The following is a 23,588-nucleotide window of genomic DNA, read 5'->3' on the forward strand; positions in this document are numbered from 1 at the left end:
GGCAAAACACTTACAGGGCCCCCCATGTGGCCTACCAAGGTCATAAAAGGGCCCCCACCACCACCAATACAAGAATGCCCTGGGTCCAAGGGCAAATGCCCTGCTCGCCCTGCCTATAGCTCCGCCATATCAACTGATACAAGGCAGGTTCGGTTTGCATTGCAGCTGATGGTCTTGATTATGTCTACAAGCCTAAATGGATTGAGTTCCTGCCATGCGACTGGTGGGTTAGAAACTTGCTTCAATGAGCAGTTGTAAGCAGTTGTGAAAGTGTGCCTAATAAGTGCCTAAAAAGTGGCCGGGGGAGTGTACTTCTGGGTTCATTCATGATGAAGCAGTGATGCCTTTGCTATGCAGCACACATGCGCACATTACCAGTTTGATGCATTCCGGTTAGAATATTCCGGAGAATTCTAACCAGAATGCATCAAACTGGCCTATGCTGTGCGCTGCATAGCATAGGCATCGCTATTTCATCATGAACTACTATGATTTAAACATCTGGGAAAACTTCCTATGGTATGTCATTCTGTCTTTTCCCAACTTTCCTTTGCAACACTAAAGAAATCAGCATGAGGATTGTTTGTAAACATTCTGGTCTTGTTTATTTAGTTCATATATATATATAGCACATTTAGACACAGACCTCACATTCATGGTTTTATGATATTTGGTATAAAAAGCAAAACTATGATGTGTCATTCATTCATTCCGTGAAATCCAGTTTCATTCTTTTTAACATGTTTACTCAGATTTAAAAAATAAAGCCATGCACTGAGCAACATTTCTTTAAATTTACAGTATGGTACAAATAATTTTAACACCAACCAGACTTTTTGAATTAAAAAAATGCAGGACATCCATATTCAATACAGACACACAGAACAATATTGACGTAATATTGCTGCCACACGTAGACCTAAACATTACAGTGATAATTCAGTACTGGCTAAACATAAAGGCAACGTTGAGAGTTGGACAGTTGAACTATGACAAATTAAGACCTGGACTTTACTAAGCTGAGACATTAGTTTGTCACATCACACTTCCGAGATGTCACATTTACCTGCCTTTGGTAGTGACCTATCAATTCCGTAAATAAATACCTTTTCTGAATTAAGACTGCATAGTCAACTTTGGTGTTACAAGTCCCCTTAACTGTCCACAATAAGATGTTCAAATGATCCTCTGAAGCACCACACCCTTTTCCTGGAAACATTACACATACATGTTTTCTATCGCATGGAAGAATGCCTACATGTTTGCAGACCATAAACAGTGCATTTCGGACACATCCTACAAGCAATTCTGCATGTGAATTATTTAGCATTTTCTGAAAACCATCAAAACTTTTGTTTTACACTCATAAATGTGAATCAAGTAAGACAGGAGTGAAAATATGTCCTTTCTGCAAACAGTAGTATGCTGCAGTGCTTCCACTTACAGTATGAATGCATTGTAAAGCCCACACAATACAATATCCACAATAACTATAACCTACACAAAATGTTCAAGTTCAGACACAATTTCCACATTAATAACTTTCTTAGGGCTGTGAGTGTAGGCTTTAAATGCATAGCTGTCCATAGATTACAGTTACCGTTTTTCTAAACCGCTCACACGCCACGCCACTGACGAGCATTGCTCGTTATTCTCATCAACCAAATGCTTGTTTTCTCCCTCTGATACTCTGCATCTGCCGATTTGTGTCACATTTAGTGTGTACAGGAAACTGAAATCATTCTGAATGTATAATGTAATTCTTGTTCAATGACAGAAATAAGTTAAATTGCTACTAAATCAGCAGGCAGAAGGCAATATGTAATTGTATTTGGTGATGGGGTTTGTTTGAAGAACTTGCTTCTGTTCAATCATTTGTTTGTATATTCTACTGTGTGTTGATATCAGGGACGAAGGTTCACCTCTAAATCTCTTAAAATATGTTGTTATTTATCCCAAAACCATGTTTTGTAAATGATTCAGCAAGGCAGAGTGGGCCCTCCTGTAGCCTTGGGCCCAGGGCGATTGCCCCCTTGGCCACCTCGCCTGCTTAAGGTTGATATACAGTAGATTTGATATTGAGAGAAGAGCGTGCATGGGTTTTGGATATGCTGTGGCTGTGAGGATTAGTGTAAAACTGTGAAGGAATCTTATGACCCATTAGCACCTTGAGTTTACAAAACAACCAAGAAACCTTGATTCATGAAAACAAAAAAATGAAAATATTCATAAAGGCACTTACATTTCATGATAAAAAGTAAATCTTTACACAACATGAAACTAAAATTAGAAATGTTCTGTTTTTAAAAAAAAAAATTAAAAAAAAGAAGCAAAAACTATAATGGCAACCAATTTTCCCTTTACTGTTCCCAATGTAAAACAGATGCATGTAAACAAGTATTTATCTTTCTATACACACCACCGAATCACCACTGGAAACTGGGCATGTTCTAGAACCATCTCTCACAATCTGACACAATAAATTCAATTGAATTGAAACTCAATTGAATAATCCATCAGTCAAATTCCTCCTCTGGGACAGCCCCACTCCCAGTCCAGACACACACACACCCCCGCCATCCCACCCCACCCCACTACCCAGCATCCCCATTCATATCCTTGAACGTGATTGGTGGTTCGTATGCAGCATGTCAAGCCAGACACTTGAGGTTTTGGGCAACATGGGCTCCGAGTCACAGGCATTTCCACACGAACACACTGGAAGAGAAAAACACCCATGAACATACGAGACGAGTCCATGAATCTCAAATGCTTTCCAACAGCTTGTCTAAAATGTCACTGTGTTTTAAATGTTGTTAGTTAGATATTATTAAAGGTGCACTGTGTGGGATGGTATTGATGGTAAAGTAGGTATTGCAGCTATGCTGCTCATTGAAACTGTGCTGCCTATTGCCAAATTTGATCTTTTCATGAATACATACAAAATAATAATCCAATATTTACTAGTATGACCAAAGTTAAGTAAGTTTTGCAGCTAAGCATGTCTATTTCGTAAAATGCAAAATGGAGGACCATGGAGAAAATCCCCCTTATCATGTAGGAAAAGTGCAATTTTCCCAGTCATAACGAATACTTAGAATTTTATGGTGGTGGTAAGTATTTGTTAAAAAGGTAGCATTTGTGAATGGGCAGCATTAATTCTGGAAATCAGCAACTAAAAATATTACACAGTGAACCTTTAAGTACGATATGGCATTAGCTCTGAATGATGATCATCTCCTTGGCATATACCTGCAGTCGTCGCCCCCCGTGCTGACAACGTACTTGTCATCGTAGGAGAAGCGTATGTTGGTCACATGGGCAGAGTGACCAAAATATCGCTTGTGTTTGGCCTGCATTCACAAGAGTTGGGAAGAGATAAATATATACAGAACAAGAGAGATAACAGAGAGAGAGAATAAGAGAGAGAGAGACAGACAGACAGAGACAGAGACAGACAGACAGACAGAGAACATCTACTCGTCTACTGATTCTTTGTCAGGGAAAATACAGTGCAGACAGCCACCACTAATAATATCTTCAATTTGTTCCCACACAATACAATATCCACATCCACTATCTTTGCGTGAGAGATTTTTAAAGACATCTCAGACAAGGACCAAGAGGAAATTTAAGTGCATTTTACAACCGACAAAGACATAATGAATACAACACAGTCCATAAGCGGCGCCCACTCCTACTTGAACTTACAAATTTGTCGGGGCATGGGAAGTCGAAGAGCTTGACCAGGCCGAAGTCGTCCCCGGTGACGATGTTGAGGCCGGCGTGGGACACGCAGGCACAGTTGACATCGGCCTTGTCTGCATTCCGTGGCCAGATCCCCAGCACCTCATCTCCCAGGATGCTGTGGGGAAGACGTAGCCTGATTATCATCGACTTTCAAACGTCTTTGAGACTTGGTCTGACCGAGACCATAACAATTAACGTTCCCGAAATGGCATGGTTGACCCGCCTCCCTAGGTTTTCAACTGGTTGACTGGTGTCTGACAAAATGGGTGGAGCTCCCGTTTATTCGGGAGATCAGAAACAATATTTACATTGCTCTTGGCCTGACTAGGGAAGAGGTCCAAGATGCAAGATATACAAAATAGTTGTCATGTACTCATGAATTTAAAAATTCATAAGCAAAGCAAACTTTTCTCCTCAATTAAGTCCCAAAAAGCAAAAACTTTAGAGTGAATTGTAGAAAATGTAGGAAAAGTTTTTGCAGTAAAAAAAACCAAAATAAAAAAACACTAGACATACGTACTAGATACTAGACATGTCATTTTTAATCAGTTCCTTCAAGATCGGGTGACACTTACTTTAGGCTACTTGACACCCGCGCAGGGCCGAAGTTTAAACCAAACATTTCTTCTCTGATTAAACCACGTCACTGCCTTGAACACGCTTCTACCCAGGACGGTTGGAAATGCTCAGTTGATTGGTTCCAGACAAAGTGGGTGGAGATCCCGCTGTAGCGGGATTGAGCAAGCTCCTGGACCTTCTGTGTGTAGCTGAGCCGAAGGTGTTGCGCCACCAGTAGAGCGGAGCCCGGCTACTTGTGATGAAGATAATGGCGGAATACGAACAGTAGAGTGTTTGTGTTCAGAGGGGAGTAGGCTATGTATTCGCGGTGGGAGGGCGAAGGTAGAGATGGCGTCCGCGCCTTTGTCTTACTTGAGAAGTTTCGCTCGATGCGTAATTCCCAACCAAAAATGCAGTGTGAAGAAAAAAGAGTCGCACACAGGAGCTTGATGCTGTTCAGTGAAACTGTATTAAAAGCTGAACATAAAGAGAAGCCAAAACAAAAAGTGGGAAGCAAACGTTTCGGGTCTAGCCCATCATCAGTGTTCCCAAAATTTGCGGTGGAGGGGGACATGGGAGTGTGTGTGTTCAGAGGGGAGTATGTATTGGCGGTGGGAGGGGACATGGGAGTGTGTGCTTGTGATGAGGACAATGGCAGGAAGGGAGAGGACAGTGGAGTCGCCATAGACACCATAGTGATGACAGTAGCGACGGGAGGAGAGGAGGACACACTAGATTAGGAATAGACTGTGAACCTTTGAAGCCAAATAAGGGGTTTTGAATTGGAGTGCGTACTCGCGATGAGAGTGGACAGGGGAGTATGTACTCGTGGTGGGGATAAAGGCAGGAAGGGAAGGGAAGGGAAGGGAAAGAAAGGGAGCGCACACCTTGTCCAGGAGGCCCAGGTGATCCTGTCGGTCACCGCCGGCTCCACCACCACCTTCCCAGAAGGCACCTCGTGCACCTGACGCTTGTAGGCGCCCGTCGACACCTGCAGCAAACAGAACACCATGCACATCAACAAGCGTCTGTCTGATGTAAGTCACTTTTTCATGCATGGAGTTGTTCATGGCCATCACAGTGCTCAGTGGGAATCAACGTGAGGATGATATACATTTTATAAAAAATACTCTTTTTTTAGCATTCTTGCACACCTCCTTTGGTCAGGTGCGTTGGAGTGGAACACCTGGGCCACCAACGTCAAGACAAGAAAGCTCCCGCACACTGGTCACATTTGCGAGTAAAACGCTGTGAATGTGAACAGTGTTCATAAGCTTTCTTGTCTTGACATGAATCATGAAATAAACAAACTGTGCATAGCAGAGAAATGTGAAAAATAAAATCTGTCCGTGTACAATTTTGTGAGTTCTTGCAGGCCATCAGTTGTGGTCTGCTGCCCGCACTCACAGTAGATAACCACAGGTCTTAGCTCGCTCGGTATTCATTTACCATTTTGCTGGATCAACAACAAATGTGATTCGATAACTCCAAATCAAACATAGAAAATCTGATACTCAGAAAATCTGATCTGATAACAAACATAGAAAAAACATTTGGTTGGGCCTGTTGCAGTTTTTCTAACTAGACCTCAGTGGTCCAAGGGCTTTTTTTGTGCTGCAATGGTTAAGGAGATGCTCTTGGCACTGGGTAGCAGGGCTTGACATTATTTTTTTCACCCACCGGCCACTGTAGTTTTTCAGAGTCTCTAGCCATTCAGGTATTCCACTAGCCACTGATTCTATATTGTTGTTTTATCTTAATCATGATAGCGTACGTCTAACCTCAGAAGATGAGGAGCTAAAGCAAGATGAAGTGTATAGCTTTCTACATGGAAGTATATCAAGCAAATAGAAACTGAGTTACTGAGCTTTTTCTTGAACTTAAATACAAACAATTGATACAGAAAGGGCAAACAATAGAATATAGACTATGATGCGTATGTTATACCAAGGAATAAACTGCCAGCCAAATTGGCCTGTGACACTCAAAGTATTACTAGCCACAGCCAAGTTTTACCAGCATTTGGCCGGTTGGCCGGTGCCAGTGACAAGCCCTGCTGGGTAGGTGCAAGGTCAGTTCCTCTGACACGAGGAAACATGTGGGGTTTAAAGAAATGACACTCATCCCCCTGGGTGCCCTTGAGGAAGACGTCTACCCCCACTACACCTTTCTATCCAGAAGGGCGGCCCTTGTAAATATACTAGAGTGCCAGCTACATAAATATAAGTCTAAAATAACAGAAAGACTTTCAAAGTTACCTCTGTTGTATTCTACAGTGTTACTGTTCTAGAACTAAAAGGCCTGTGCCACAAATGTGATCCAACCAACTCATATTCAGCAGATCATGACTTGTGAAGAGAGCTCAAAGCAATTAGGGAAGTCATCATGTTAGAAGCAGTGTTGCCAGATTGGGCTGTTTCCCGCCCAATTGGGCTGCTTAGGATGGCCGTGTGCGGGTAAAAATGGCACTTTGCAGGAAAACCCGCCCAATTTTGCCCAGAGAAATCAATAGAATTGGGCGGGATTTATTCAATTCAATTCATTCTTCATTCCAGACCCAGGGGGATCCATATCACATTAAAAAGACAGAGCATCACAACACAGTACATATCTTAAAAACAAAACAAAAAAAAACAAACAAACAAAAACCTGGAACAACTGACAAAGAAAAAGAAGGGGAAAAAAAACACACAGATATATCATAATTATCAAGTCATTGTCCCACATACAAGCATGCTCGCCAGTGATTCCACATGCTTGAGAAGAGTCTCACAGAGCTACATTTAGGGCTGGTCAGGACAGCAACTAGGGTGTTTTGTGACTCAGATGCCCTGCACATGAATTTATACATAAGATTACGCAGCACAGCTGCACAGGTAGGTACCCTAGCATTGACAAACATTTGGCTTGCACTTGACCTCCTAGGAATTCTGAGCAGCAGCCTTTAGTGCTTCAAGGCGGATTTTGAGCATTTTTTGGGCTGGAAATCATCACTCTCATCTGGCAACCCATGTTAGAAGAGCATGGTTCCAAAACTCAGGACTTGAATGTCAGCATTTAACACACTTGTAGGAATAAGAGTTTTCCCCTGGGAGAGATTGAGCTCATGATTTGTGAAGGGGAACTCAAATGAATTAGTCATCTGTTAGCAGAACAACATGAGAGAGATTTTACTTTCTGTAGCCAGTACTTGAATCTCAGCATATAACACACTTGTAGGAATAAGAGTGTGCTTGTTCCCCCTAAGGGAGATTGAGCTCCTCTGGGAGCCAAGGAACCTTACTCCTGCTTCCTCCTTGTTAGTCTTCTGCAATGACAGCAAACCTTCCCTCTCCCACCCCCAACGAAAAAAGGGACACCTATTTCCAACCTCCGGGCACCTCAGCTAAATGTGGCTCCCTGACTCACTACCCCCTCTCCCCTCTCCCACCCCACCCCCGCTCTCTCCTGCAGACTGACACTAGACACCATGAGCTACTTACTTCACGTCACACAGCAAGAAAATAGACAAAAAGACCAGAAGGCCAGACCAGAATCAATCTCGACCTATAAAGTAAGCTTTTAACAAAACAGGCGGCCATCTTTGATTGTGTGTGAAATAAACTACAGGAAGTGCAGTGTTTGTGGCTCTTGTGTCTGGGGCGTTTGTGAATTACAAGTACGTCGACTATAAATAGTCAAGACTTGCCATATATGTAGCCAACTAAATATAGTCCCAGTTCTCCTTGTATTTTTGTGTGCTAAATTGTTACAGTATATGAAGTAAGATTAAGTAAGGTCACATAATATGTCGTGATATTATACTGTATGTCCTTAACTATGACACTTATATCGTAAATGCTGACATCGCTATTTTGGGTTTCGAGATTTTATATCAGATTAATTTAAAGCTAGGACACATGGACTATTTGTAAACGTGTTAATAGCTTCCAATTTGCAACTCATCATTTCCTACACTGTCCCCCTCTGGATGACATATAACCATAGCACCTTTATTTCATTTATGCTCACGACTAAGGAAAATGGGAGTGAGTAAATTAATGTTCGTTAGTTAGAAACTTTATTGTCAGTAAGTATGGTAGACACTAGGCACGTTGTATTGCCTATGACATGATAAAACAAAGATTTAATGTGTAATTAAATCTTTACAAGATTTAATGTGTAATTGTAACAGGCTTTTAAGTGTTTCGTGCGAAATACAGGTATGTTCTTGGTAATGAGTAATTTCTCTGCCTGTTTCTCTCCCTTGGGTTTCATCAGCTCTTTGCAGTGGAACTCAATTTCTTAACTTGGTTACCGACTTGAACTATATTTGGAGTTTGCACAGACGTACATGCCCCCCTCACATACAGTATTGAGGCACACATCAACGGTATCCGCATGTCCGGAGCGGAGCAGAGGAGAGGAGAGGAGAGGAGAGGAGAGGAGAGGAGAGGAGAGAGAGGAAGAGGAGAGAAGAGAAGAGAAGAGAAGAGAAGAGAAGAGAAGAGAAGAGAAGAGAAGAGAAGAGAAGAGAAGAGAAGAGAAGAGGAGAGAAGAGGAGAGAAGAGGAGAGGAGAGGAGAGGAGAGCAGAGGAGAGGAGAGGAGAGGAGGGCAGAGGAAAGGATAGGAGAGTAGAGCAGAGGAGAGCAGAGAAGAGAGAGGAAGAGGAGAGCAGAGCAGAGGAGAGGAGAGGAGGGAGCTGAGAGGAGAAGATAGGAGAGGAGAGGAGAGGAGAGGAGAGGAGAGAGAGGAGAGGAAAGAGAGGAGAGGAAAGAGAGGAGGGGAGAGGAAAGCAGAGGAGAGGAGAGGAGAAGAGAGGAGAGGAGAGCAGAGGAGAGGAGAGTGGAGGTGGGGAAAACAGAGGAGAGGACAGGAAGGAGAGGAGAAGAGAGGAGAGGAGGGAGAGGAGAAGAGAGGAGAGGAGGGAGAGGAGAGGACAGGATGGGAGAGCAGAACAGAGGAGAGGAGAAGAGAGGAGAGGAGAGGAGAGGTGAACAGGGGAGAGGACAGGAGGGAGAGGAGAAGAGAGGAGAGGAGAGGAGAGGAGAGGAGAGGAGAGGAGAGGAGAGGTGAACAGGGGAGAGGACAGAAGGGAGAGGAGAAGAGAGGAGAGGAGAGGAGAGGAGAGGAGAGGAGAGGAGAGGAGAGGAGAGGAGAGTATTTTTACAGTACCTCTATGAACTTGCTGTCGGCTGAGAAGTCCATCTGGATGACGAAGCTGGGGATGTCTTTGCAGTAGCTAATGCGGTTGAGCGAGGGGCCCTGTGTCAGGTCATACAGGTCTACCGCACACTCACCAGAACCCACCGCCAGGAAATGCTTATCTGGGCTGAACCTGCTCACACACGCGCACACACACACACACACACACACACACACACACACACACACACACACACACACACACACACACACACACACACACACACACACACACACACACACACACACACACACACACACACACACACAGTTCAAGTCAAGTCAAGTCAAGTCAAGTCGGTTTTATTGTCAATTTCTTTACATGCCCTGCTCATACAAAGAATTGAAATTATGTTTCTTACTTTCCCATGCAGACATAGACATGGACTTTACGTGTGGACATAGACAATTAGACAAACAGTAGACAGTACACATACATTACGTACATACGTACACATTACGTGCATACACACACACACATGCACAGACATACAGTACATGCATACACAGAGATCTGTACATACACACAGACATAGACAGACACACATGCACATACACACGTGCAGGCACGCACTCACACGCACATGCACACGCACACCCACACACACACACACGCGTTAATTACCGGATGTCCTGGATGGTGTGTGCATGTGTGTGTGTTGAGGACCTGTGTTGTGTGTGTGTGTGTATGGGTGTGTATGTGTGTAGCATATGTCCTGGATGTCGTGTGTGTGTGTGTGTGTGTGTGTGTGTGTGTGTGTGTGTGTGTGTGTGTGTGTGTGTGTGTGTGTGTGTGTGTGTGTGTGTGTGTGTGTACCATATGTCCTGGATGGTGTGTGTGTGTGTGTGTGTCTGTGTGTGTATGTGTGTGTGTGTGTGTGTGTGTGTGTGTGTGTGTGTGTGTGTGTGTGTGTGTGTGTGTGTGTGTGTGTGTGTGTGTGTCTGTGTGTGTGTGTGTGTGTGTGTACCGTATATCCTGGATGGCATGTGTGTGTGTGTGTGTGTTTGTGTGTGTGTGTGTGTGTGTGTGTGTGTGTGTGTCTGTGTGTGTGTGTGTGTGTGTGTGTCTGTGTGTGTGTGTGTGTGTGTGTGTACCGTATATCCTAGATGCCATGTGTGTGTGTGTGTGTGTTTGTGTGTGTGTATGTATGTGTGTGTGTGTGTGTGTGTGTGTGTGTGTGTGTGTGTGTGTGTGTGTGTGTGTGTGTGTGTGTGTGTGTGTGTGTGTGTGTGTACCGTATATCCTGGATGGCTCCGCTCCTGTCCCTCTTCTTGCCCCACATCTTCAGTGAGTTGGTGAGGAGGATGATGAACTCCCCGTTCTTCATCCCTACCGACACCATCTCCCCGTCCAAGCTGTACGCTGCACACTTAGCCGCGTGGCCCAAGCTCACTTTGTTCAGCAATTTCTGCCATTAGAGAAAGCATGCCGTCACTTCAATGTGTTGGCCTAATTTTGTTTTATTGCTAAATCAGCTAAGTGTAATGTAAGGTGTAATGTAAATCGATGTAAAATCAATTCGATAACAATACTGTAATTACATAGCCTGGTCCTGACCATGCCATAATACTACCATTTCATTTTGTATTCATGGTCTGGAGGTTGTTTGATCTGACGCAATTGCAGGAAGCGGAAAGGAATTTTTTGGAAAAATCAGGATAATTTGTTGAACCAACATGTCAGACATCTATCTTTGGCGATGTAGGACCATTTAACAGACATGTCTGACAGAACATCCTACCGTAGGATAAAATTACAATGTAGGACCGTTTGTCAGAACACCGGCCAAATCCTACCGGCAACATCGCTCCACAGAAAACAGGTACCAGACGTAGTGCGGAGCCAAGTCTCTTGGCGGAAGTACGTAGGATGGTGCATGAGGCTAGTAATTACACTGTCCCATAAGACTACTTGACTTGACTACTATTAAATTGTGCATAGTGACTATAGTGCATAACAATTCGATTGTACACAACATTTAGTCTATGGTAGTATCAGTGAATAAGACATAGACATTTTGCTTACAGTACATAACATTTCACATGAATATACCCTAAAATGGGACAGTAAAAATCTAGAGCTCTGTAAAATGATAATTACTTTCAGTACTGGTAGTACCACTGGACAAGACTAGTAAAGATGACCAATAGCAACATCTGTCCTGTCCTCTTGTCCTACCGTATGCTGCGTCCTCCTGCATTTTTGTAAATAACATTTCTGTAAATAACCCTCTAGACCAAACAAGCATGGTGACTTTGCTTCATAAATTTTACAATTTCCATCAATTTTTAATACATTATCCACTAGGTCCCACATACAGATAATCCCATCGTCTCACCTTATCCACTAAGTAACATATGAGGATGTTCCTATCTCAACTTGTCCACTAGGTCCAATAGCTTACCTTATCCACTGGACATCTCACCTTACCCACTGGGTCTCAGAGATGTGGATGGCCCTATCCCAACTTGTCCACTAGGTTTCATATCTCACCTTATCCACTAGGCCTCATCCCAACTTATCCACTAGGTCTCATGTCACCTTATCCATGTGGTCTCATATCTCACCTTGTCCACTAGTCATTTGACCTTATCCACTTGGTAACATATGAGGATGGCCCTATCCCAACTTCTCCACTAAGTCCCCTCATCTCTGTATCCACAAGGCCTCATCTCAACTTGTCCACTACTCATCTCCCCTTGTCCACTACGCCCCCTCATCTCACCTTGTCCACAAGGTCCCATATGCGTATGGTGCCGTCGTCGCTGGCGGAGATGAAGACGTCTTTAGCAGGGTGGGTGGCCAGGCCCCAGATCTCGCCCTGCATGTGGCTGTTGATCAGGATGTTGGACGCCGCGTTCTTCTCCCCCACCTCAATGATCTCGCCATCCTTCGTCCCCACCAGGATCTTACCCTGACAAGATCATAATAATAATAATAATAATAATAATAATAATAATAATAATAATAATAATAATAATAACTTGGTTTTATATAGCACCTTTCAAGTAACCCAAGGTCGCTTTACAAAAGCAGATAGGCCAGGGGAATAGATGGGAGAAGAGAGGAGGGGGTAGAAGTGGGGTTGGGGGGCAGGGTGGTGAATGAATGAATGAATGCATTTATTTGACTATTTTGATGCAAAAACATGGTAGAGCAACTGAACCATACATTAAAAGAAAGAAATAGTCGGGCATAACACAAAAAGCCTGAAGGCTTATTTCCATTGTGGTCCCTAGATGGTAGGAAGCAAGGGAATACAGAGGTGCATTTCTCAAAACTGTAGTTGCTAACTACAGTATGATGGCTACATTCTTGGTTGCAATGCAAGTTCTCATTGGCAACTACCTAAGTTGCTAACTGACTAACAGCTACACTTTCAAGAAAAAACAAGCCAGAATACCATCTTACTGATTTGTGCTGTTTTAACAGCTTTTATTTCTGTAGTGCTAGATAAATGAGATAAAAGGGGAAATATAAGATGGATTACTTTGCTCTATGAGTGACACAGACAAAGGCTACCCTTGACACTTAACATTTGTAACTAAATCACTAGCACTAGCTACAGGCAGTTAACAGTAGAGGATATGCTGAATAAACATTACCTTTTTAAAAACTTTGTGTTTAAAACAGACAGTCAGAAATTGATGAAGATGAACAAAGAGAATTGAGTCAGTAGACAAACATATGGTACACACATTCACGTATGCATGTGCGCGCACACATACACACACACGCAGACACACACGCACACACACACACACACACACACACACACACACACACACACACACACACACACACACACACACACACACACACACACACACACACACGCAGACACACACGCACACACACACACGCACACACACACACACACACACACACACACACACACACACACACACACACACACACACACACACACACACACACACACACACACACACACACACACACACACACACACACACACACACACAGGGAGTGTGTTGTACACTTTGAATAGTATGCAAAGTTTTTGGAGGCCAAAAGATTGTAAGTAACCCCTTAAGACACAGGCTTTTGTTGTTACCAGTATGGTAATGAGTGACCAAGTCGTAGTGCATTACTAAAGGGCCTGTGTTGTGCCACAGCATTGTAGTACTATGGTAGTTACATTTCAACGACTATTATAGCGTGCCACTGGAGATACAGTGTGCATTAAGGGGCTACACTAAGCTAACTGCATATAAAAGAGTATAGCTGGTTACGTGAACGTTGTGCCCTTACTTTCCCCACACCGGGCATGAGTTCAAAAAAATATAAACTGTATTTCATTAAACAAACGGAAACGTTTAGAATGATCCACCTGCGGGAACTTCCTCAAGTTTATATTTCTAGGAGTTCTTGCCCAGGTGTGTAGACCACTCTCTCACACGCTCAACCACTTTTGTCTGACACCTGGATTATTGTTTTCTTGTGGACCTGCTCTACCCAACGCTCCAAACCCCTCACCTTCCCCCAGAGGTGTGTGTGTGTGTGTGTGTGTGTGTGTGTGTGTGTGTGTGTGTGTGTGTGTGTGTGTGTGTGTGTGTGTGTGTGTGTGTGTGTGTGTGTGTGTGTGTGTGTGTGTGTGTGTGTGTGTGTGTGATGGACAAGCCTGCTTCACTTGACAAGGCAAGGGTACATGTGACTGCAGCCAGTAAGTGTATTTTGCTACATCTTTACTAATTGTGTTCTGTAAAAGAAATTGTCAATTGTGTGTATCTGTGTTCATGCTCTAGTAAAGTCAGCTGTAGTATTGGGAAGGCGTCAGGTGAGCAATTATCAGGGCCACACCCACAGAAACTAGGTATTGTTTTTCTAATTGCTGGGGGCAGTGCGACTCACCTCAACCCAAGAGTTAAATAGCCAGGCTAAGTGCTAAGGTGTAGGACAAGCCTGCTTCACTTGACAAGGCAAGGGTACATGTGACTGCAGCCAGTAAGTGTATTTTGCTACATCTTTACTAATTGTGTTCTGTAAAAGAAATTGTCAATTGTGTGTATCTGTGTTCATGCTCTAGTAAAGTCAGCTGTAGTATTGGGAAGGCGTCAGGTGAGCAATTATCAGGGCCACACCCACAGAAACTAGGTATTGTTTTTCTAATTGCTGGGGACAGTGCTCATTGAGTGGCACAGACGCCCATATTAGGAAAGTAAGTGCGCTTCCAGCGGCAGCTGGGCAGCGGCAGCCCTCCTCGTGCTAAGACCGACGAGTGACAAGACAAGCAACTCTACCTGTGCAACTCCACCGAAGCAACGACACGTAAGGCACATTTTTATCTCACTGCTGACCTACATCGACAATGTGTTTCCAGACAATCCCAGTAATCTGCAGAAGGCGCAGGCCTTTCAAACCCTCCAACCAACGCAGAAACCTGGCCAACCTTCAGCCACTACAACCGAACACAACTTCAATCACCTCCTTCACTGTTGGTCTCTGGAACTGCCAGTCAGCTGTCAACAAAGCAGACTTTATCTCTGCTTATGCTAGTAGTCTCTCTGTTGACCTGTTGGCACTAACAGAAACCTGGTTGAAGCCTGAAAACACAGCCACTCCAGCAGCACTCTCAGCTAACTACTCATTTTCACACACCAGTCGGCTGAAGAAAAGAGGAGGCGGAACAGGGATCCTTATCAACAAGCATTGGAGCTATGCCCCCCTGCTGCCTGCCAACAACTACAGCTGCCTGGAATACCATGCAATCAAAGTCACAGCCCCAATCAAGGTGTCTGTACTTGTGATCTACCGTCCCCCAGGAACACTGGGCGACTTTATTGACGAATTGGATACGCTGATCTCCTCCATCACGGACCTAGGCGGCCCCCTACTTGTCCTCGGCGACTTCAACATACATCTAGAGAAGCCGTACGCCACAGACTTCAAGGCCCTGATGAACTCATTTGACATTCAACTAGCCAGCTGCCCCCCGACACACAAGAGTGGTAACCAGCTCGACCTGATCATGACTAAGGACTGCCAAGCGGACAACATCAAGGTAACACCAATGCATGTTTCAGACCACTTTTTCCTCCATTTCACCACCTCCCTACCCGACCCTACACCCACCCCCCCTCCCTTGGTCACATATAGGCGGAATCTACGCAACCTGTCACGCACTAGCTTTGCATCAGTGGTGGCAGATGCCTTGCCCTCAGCAACTGTGCTCTCCTCACTCGATGTTGACACTGCTACAGATTCGCTCAGCTCCACACTGACCTCCTGCCTCGACAACCTCTGCCCACTAGTCACTAAACCTGCAAGACCTTCACAACCGCGACCATGGCTGACAGAGACCATCCGAGCTCTACGTACCACCCTCAGAGCGGCAGAAAGGAAATGGCGCAAAACCCGCAACCCATCTGACCTCGAAAAACTTAGATCTCTACTAGCCTCCTTCTCCGCCTCTGTAACAGCTGCCAAGACGACCTACTACAACGACAAGATCAGCAACACTACAGACCCACGTAAGTTGTTTTCTACATTCAAGTCACTGCTCAACCCTCCCCCCCCTCCTGCACCCATAGACCTTAACCCGGACAACTTTGCCACCTTCTTCACGGAAAAGACGGCAAATATTAGCAAGCAATTCTGTGAACCACCCTCCCGCCCAGAAGACACCCCCCTGGAAAACACGGCGACTCCTGCAACACTTCATGAATTCACTCTGCTCTCTGAAGAAGACGTTTCCAGACTCATCACAAGAAGCCGTCCCACTACCTGCCTACTAGACCCAGTGCCCACGAACCTTCTTCAAGACATTGCCCAAACAGTGGTCCCAGCAATCACATCCATCATGAACTCCTCACTCTCCTCCGGCACTGTCCCCTCCGCCTTCAAACAAGCAAGGGTGACACCACTACTGAAGAAGCCTACACTGAACCCTGCTCATGTCGAAAACTACAGACCTGTCTCACTGCTTCCCTTCCTATCCAAGACGCTAGAAAGGGCAGTTGCAAAGCAAGTCACCAACTTCCTAAACCAGAACGGATTACTTGACCCAAAACAATCTGGTTTCAGAAGTGGACATTCAACTGAAACTGCGTTACTCTCAGTGACTGAAGCTCTAAGGACTGCAAGAACGGAAGGACTATCCTCGGTCCTCATACTACTAGACCTATCTGCAGCCTTTGACACAGTCAACCACAAGATCCTCCTGAGGATACTCACAGCCATGGGAATCACAGGCGTTGCCCACTCATGGTTCAACTCCTACCTCTCTGGACGCACCTTCAGTGTGTCATGGCAAGGGAAGCTGTCTACGACTCACACCCTCTCCACAGGCGTACCCCAAGGATCAGTGCTGGGACCCCTTCTGTTTGCAATATACACATCCTCCCTGGGACGTGTCATTCAAACACATGGGTTCTCCTACCACTGCTATGCTGATGACACCCAGATGTACCTGTCGTTCCGTCCAGAGGACACCACGGTTTCGGAACGCATCTCTGCCTGCCTCACCGACTTGTCAACATGGATGAAGGACCACCACCTACAGCTGAACCTGGCCAAGACAGAGCTCCTGGTGATCCCAGCTAAAGAGCCGCTCAGTCACAACATCAACCTCAAGATAGGCTCCACCATCGTGACCCCAAGCAAAGTCGCCAAAAACCTTGGCGTCATGATTGATGATGAGCTGTCATGCTCCAACTACATCAACTCGGTCACCCGGACCTGTCGAATCCAGATGTCCAACGTACGGAATATCAGACCTGTGCTGACACAATATTCTACACAACGACTGGTCCAGGCCACGGTCCTGTCCCGCGTTGACTACTGCAACTCACTCATGACAGGTCTACCTGCTTGTGCGCTAAAGCCTCTGCAGATGATCCAGAATGCGGCGGCACGGTTGATCTTCAATCAACCCAAAAGGACCCATGTTACTCCTCTATTTATTGAGTTGCACTGGTTACCGATCGCCGCCCGGATCAAGCACAAGGCACTGACCCTTGCCTACAAAACCATCACAGGAACGGCCCCAGCTTATCTGAAGGACCTACTAACGCCTTATGTTACTGGAAGAGATCTGCGCTCATCCAGCACAAGCCGTCTGGCTCTGCCATCCAGTCGCTCTAGGTACTCCCAGTCAAGATTGTTCTCCGTTGTGGTTCCCAAGTGGTGGAACAGTCTCCCAGAGGCAGCAAGACTAAGCACCTCTCTTGCAGCCTTCAAGAAACAACTAAAGACATTCCTCTTTCGAGAGAATCTACTAGACTAATGATTGAACTGGCCTTGCCCCAGGGCAGAATCCTGACATTATGTTTAGTTTAGTTTAGTTTAGTTTGTGAGTGTGTGTTTGTGTGTGTGTGTTCTCATTATTTCCTCTTTATTATAAAAAAAAAAAAAAAAAAAAAACTAACCCCTCTTTGTAATTGCACTTGTTGTTCTGTATATCTCCTGTGCACTTTGTATTTGCTTGTGATGTTGGCTTGATTATGTCCTCTTCTGAAAGTCGCTTTGGTTATAAAGCGTCTGCCAAATGCAATGTAATGTAATGTAATGTATTGTTGTGGATGTGTGCAGCCTAACGCTCCAAACCCCTCACCTTCCCCCAAAGGTGTGTGTGTGTGTGTGTGTGTGTGTGTGTGTGTGTGTGTGTGTGTGTGTGTGTGTGTGTGTGTGTGTGTGTGTGTGTGTGTGTGTGTGTGTGTGTGTGTGTGTGTGTGTTGTGGATGTGTGCACTGCAGCCCAACGCTCCAAGCCCCTCACCTTTCCCCGGCACACCGTGCGGACACACTCCACCGTCTGGCCCGTCTCCAGCTGGAAGGCCCGGCAACGCTTCATCTCCTGGTCCCACAGCTTCACCGCACCACCCTCCTTCGTCCTGACAAGACAAGCCCACCACACACATGACATAGGGACACAGATGCAGAGTTGGAGATATTAACATAGGGTAGGGAAACAGACAGAGATAATCATATAAGATAGAAACACAGACAGACATAGAGACAGATATAGACACATACGATAGGGACACAGACAGACATAGAGACAGATATAGACACATACGATAGGGACACACACAGACATAGAGAGTCAGAGATATTTATGTACAGTAGCCTCATAATGCATGCCGTTACTCCAATGGAACGCTGTAGTAAACATTGAAAAGTTAACTGCCATTGTACCACACTACTATGACATAACACAGGCCCTTCAGTAATGCACTACTCACAGTCGCTCCTTCCCTCCAGTGCCTATAAGTCCATCTGTGAGCATGGTAAAGACGGGCCCTGTGTGTGTGTGTGTGTGTGTGTGTGTGTGTGTGTGTGTGTGTGTGTGTGTGTGTGTGTGTGTGTGTGTGTGTGTGTGTGTGTGTGTGTGTGTGTGTGCGTGTGTGTGTGTGTGTGTGTTTTAACTCACGGTCGCTCCTTGCCCCCGGTGACTATGAGTCCGTCTCTGAGCGTGGTGTACATGGTGAAGACGGGCCCTGTGTGGGCTTTGGCTACCACGCGAACCAAGAAGTGGTCACGCCAGACGTACACGTCCCCATTGATGGCACCCGAGAAGGTCAAGTTGTTCTGGAAAGAGAGAGAGAGAGAGAGAGAGAGAGAGAGAGAGAGAGAGAGAGAGAGAGAGAGAGAGAGAGAGAGAGAGAGAGAGAGAGAGGGAGAGAGAGAGAGAGAGAGAGAGAGAGAGAGAGAGAGAGAGAGAGGGAGAGAGGCAATGAGACATTATAGATTTTTATTAAAGGCTCATGACTCACACAATTAAAACATCACATGATAGAATATATAATACAGTTTATCTACATACATAACTATACAGAAAGGGGAAAACAATTGAAAGTTAATGAAGGCTTTCATGCCAGTGTTCCCACTTTCACTAGTAATGCTGTGGCATGGCTCAATAACAGATCGTACCATATATTGGGAGACATGGTGCATGGGGACACAGGTTCGAATCCAACCTGTTTCCTGTCACCCATCTTCCCTGCCCCCCCCATACACACACACACACACACACACACACACACACACACACACACACACACACACACACACACACACACACACACACACACACACACACACACACACTTGATTACTTTTATTTGGACCCAAGAGACAAGCATTAAGGTACAAGATCCAAATAATTTGGAATAGGCTATTGACAGGCTGGCAGATTTTAAAAGACTTAAACACTTACTTATTACAATACACACACACACACACACACACACACACACACACACACACACACACACACACACACACACACACACACACACACACACACACACACACACACACACACACACACACACACACACAAAAAACCCCAAATAACAAATCAAAAGTTGTCCACTCACAGCACCGAAGGCCACTGACAGCATGGTCTGCATGCGTGCGTCCTCCACTATGTTCCCCAGCACCCCCTTCTTGTACATCAGCGCCCCCCCGGCCAGCCACCAGAACTTGATGTGCCGGATGCCCACCGACACGAACTGGGAGTCCGAATCGGGACGGAACTCGGCCACGAAGATGCGGTCGGCATGGCCCCCTTTACTCGTCACCCTGGCTCCTAGAGTAGACACACAGACAGGCAGACAGACACACAGGCAGGCAGACAGGCAGGCAGGCAGGCAGACACACACACACACACGCACACACGAACACACATTTTTCATGTTGCTCCCTCTGCAAGTAGAATATGCACTGAAAACACAATCGTGGTCGTGAGCTTGAAGCATGTTACACTATCACATACTAAGAACAATGGTGAAAAAACAAACTCATACAGTACATTTTGGGAGTTTAAAAAGGAAAATTGCACTTCATGTGAACATGTGACTTTGTACTCTCTTTTTATCAACCAACAAGCTACAAACATCAGTTTATAGTTTGTGCATGTTTTGACGACATCTGTTTTTTTCTCCATGGACCTGTAATAACATATTTGTTCATCCATAGCATCTCTCCTTTCCTTTCTCTTTTGTGATTAGGTGGGTGGTCTCACCTTCTTGAAAGGAAATGATAAAGGTCCGCAGCACTGTTCTAGGTTCCATATAGAACACACAACACTATTCTATGCTCTGCAGAACACACAACCTTATTCTATGCTCCAAATAACACTCAACACTATTCTATGCTCCGTAGAACATGCAACGCTATTCTATGTTCTGTAGAATATGCAACGCTATTCTATGTTCTGTAGAATATGCAACACTCTTTGTTCTTTAGAACAAGCAACACTATTATATGCTCCATGGAACACGAAACAGTATTCTATGCTCCATAGAAGACGCAACTCTATGCTATGCTCCATAGAACACGCAACTCTATTCTATGCTCCATAGAACAGAACATTTCATTTCAGTTGTCATCTATTCGGTCCAGCACGTGTAGGTATTACTCACATCATGCGTGTACATGATCTGCCCTTTTGACCTCACCTTCTTGCCATCTCCACACGGTGATGGTGTGCTCGGCGTCCACCCCGACGGACAGCAGCAGTTTTCCCGTGGCGCTGAAGTTGACATAGCCCACTCCTTTACCGTGACCGCAGCGCAGCACTGACAGCGTCTGCTTGCTCATCGCATCCCACACGTGGATGGACGGAGTGGTGCCTGGATGAATGGATGGAGGAGGAGGAGGAGGACAGAGTATAGGCTCAATGGCCAGTCTGTAGTAGCCAGGCTGTGCCCTCCTAGTGACGCAACACTTTCAGCGCTGCAACTAGTCAGGTCAAGAGCAATGGAAGTACTTTCTGAGCTCCCGAAAATGCGGGAACTTCTCCCACTTTGTCGCTAAGCAAACAACCATAAGCAACCCAAGGGACGTGGGTCAGCCATGCCGTTTGGGAAATATTAATTGTTATGCTCTTGAGCAGTTCATAAGGGTTGGAGCAGGCGTCACCCAACAGTTTTTTTCTTCCTTTTAAGGGTGCAGACCAAAATATTGTAAGACTGAAAAATGAAAAAAGGTCGCACCATGCATAGGTTTCTTTTATTACACAGACGCGTTTCGGCGCTCTGCCTTCCTCGCCGAAACGCGTCTGTGTAATAAAAGAAACCTATGCATTGCGCGACCTTTTTTCATTTTTCAATTTATGCTCTTGAGCAGACCAAGTCTTGAAGAGATTTGAACGTCGATGATAATCAGGCTAAATCTGTAGTGTCTTTGGCAAGATGGGCCCACCAGCAGGGCCATTTACTCTTTGCTAAAAAACAACTTGAGTATATCGTAACAACATTGCTACATGACATTACAGAGAGGATAAAGTAACAGATTAGAAATTTGGTCTTTACAAGTTGGTTAAAAGTTAGTCTTTACTTGATCGTTACAATTTTGGTGACAGTAAGGTTATTACATAGGCACTGCAGAGAGGGAGTAGCCTCTTAGTGCAGATGGGGTCGCTAGCGGGCCTATTCACTATTCGCTGAAAATACTCAACTACATCATAACAACATTGCTATGACATTAGAGCCTTAAGTAACAAATTAAGACATAGCCATTACAATTTAGGCGACAGTACAGTTATTACATAGGCACTGCAGAGAGGGATTAAGGGACAACTCTACTGGATAGGTCTGTCACAGGGCTATGGGGCCTACAGCTGTGACTGCGTGAACCGCACAGAGAAGCAGACTAGTGGAAAATAGGCATGAGGTCTTTACAGGGGCCTTTCCAGCACGAGGGGTCCAGTGAATTGGAAACATTACATTACATATTTTTTGGGATCTTCTGAGGGGAATAGCAAACATTTTAGGCAGGCCTGTGAAATTCTCACGCATTCACACACATGCTCACACACTGACGCGCACACACACTCACACTTTCCAACACAACACTCTGTGAAGCGTCCTTGGGTGTTTTGAAAGGCGCTATATAAAACGAAAGTATTATTATTATTATTATTTATTATGCTTGATACATGGAGGACTGATATCAGGCACTACAATCTGAAGCAGTTTTAAAGGAACAGACCACCCTTCTTTGATTTTCACATATTTTCAGTATTTCCCAGCATTATTCATGAATGTGCTTATCATTTTCTTCTCAGTGATTTCAGTACTTAGATTTATTGGATCAGAATTATTAGCATAGCTTAGTATAATCACTGGAACTAACTGGTAACTTTAGCATCAAGCCACAAGTGATCACTATACGTAATTAAATTGCAGTTTTGCACACTGGTTAATTTTGTATTAATTTTAAAGTGGTTTATAAGTACATTTGATGATGTTTTATTCTGTACCATAGACTTGCATTGCTATGCTTAATTTGGTTATACTATACTGTAATGAGGCAATGCAAATACACAGACAAAAATGATATGCACATTCATGAATAATGCTTGGAAATACTACAAATATGTGACAATCAAAGAAGGGTGGTCTGTTCCTTTAAAAGGCACAAGTAAGGACACACAAGAGACAGGGACAGCTGCAGAAAGAAAGACGGAATAGTGAATAGCACAAGTTACAACACACAGACAGATAAACCAGCTACTGACAGATATAGACACTGCCTGCCTGACAGACCGAGAAAAAAACTTCACTGAACAAAGCTGAAAAGAGCAACATTCAAGCGAGGATATTTGTCTCCACCACTTTCATCAGCAAACAGTTGAAAAATATCAATGAAGGACATAAAGAACAGGCAGGTACGGTAGGGTGTTTGTCGATGGTATCTATACTGGAGAGAGACAGACAGACAGACAGACAGTAGATGCTAGAGGCTTGTAGCTGCTTTTCGTCACAGAAACATGGCTACCAAGGGGGCAGTGGAGGGGGCTCGACCCTTTCCACACAGAACAACAGATTACAGGGAGGCAGAGAGAAAGAGAGAGAGAAGAGAAGAGAAGAGAAGATAAGAGAAGAGAAGAGAAGAGAAGAGAAGAGAAGAGACGAGACGAGACGAGACGAGACGAGACGAGACGAGACGAGACGAGACGAGACGAGACGAGACGAGACGAGACGAGACAAGAAGAGAAGAGAAGAGAAGAGAAGAGAAGAGAAGAGAAGAGAAGAGAAGAGAAGAGAAGAGAAGAGAAGAGAAGAGAAGAGAAGAGAAGAAAAAAAGGAGAGCAGAGGAGAGGAGAGGAGAGGAGAGGAGAGTGGAG

General features: G+C 44.8%; 1 protein-coding gene across 1 annotated transcript in view; it reads right to left on the reverse strand.

The window, feature by feature from the left end:
• Nucleotides 1-2,636: 2,636 nt before the first annotated feature.
• The window catches only part of LOC134440890 (echinoderm microtubule-associated protein-like 6), a 151,637-nt gene continuing 130,685 nt past the window's right edge, over nucleotides 2,637-23,588 (reverse strand). The window contains exons 34-44 of the mRNA XM_063191044.1: nucleotides 20,917-21,090; nucleotides 19,834-20,045; nucleotides 18,885-19,042; nucleotides 18,231-18,345; nucleotides 12,220-12,408; nucleotides 10,730-10,902; nucleotides 9,464-9,626; nucleotides 5,196-5,299; nucleotides 3,712-3,865; nucleotides 3,253-3,353; nucleotides 2,637-2,718 (exon numbers count right to left, since the gene is read on the reverse strand). Of these exons, the coding sequence (XP_063047114.1) occupies nucleotides 2,694-2,718; nucleotides 3,253-3,353; nucleotides 3,712-3,865; nucleotides 5,196-5,299; nucleotides 9,464-9,626; nucleotides 10,730-10,902; nucleotides 12,220-12,408; nucleotides 18,231-18,345; nucleotides 18,885-19,042; nucleotides 19,834-20,045; nucleotides 20,917-21,090 (1,568 nt within the window). The 3' untranslated portion in view covers nucleotides 2,637-2,693. The remainder of the gene's footprint in view (nucleotides 2,719-3,252; nucleotides 3,354-3,711; nucleotides 3,866-5,195; nucleotides 5,300-9,463; nucleotides 9,627-10,729; nucleotides 10,903-12,219; nucleotides 12,409-18,230; nucleotides 18,346-18,884; nucleotides 19,043-19,833; nucleotides 20,046-20,916; nucleotides 21,091-23,588) is intronic.

Source organism: Engraulis encrasicolus, chromosome 24 (genome assembly GCF_034702125.1).
Source record: "Engraulis encrasicolus isolate BLACKSEA-1 chromosome 24, IST_EnEncr_1.0, whole genome shotgun sequence".
In the NCBI taxonomy this organism is placed as follows: domain Eukaryota; kingdom Metazoa; phylum Chordata; class Actinopteri; order Clupeiformes; family Engraulidae; genus Engraulis; species Engraulis encrasicolus.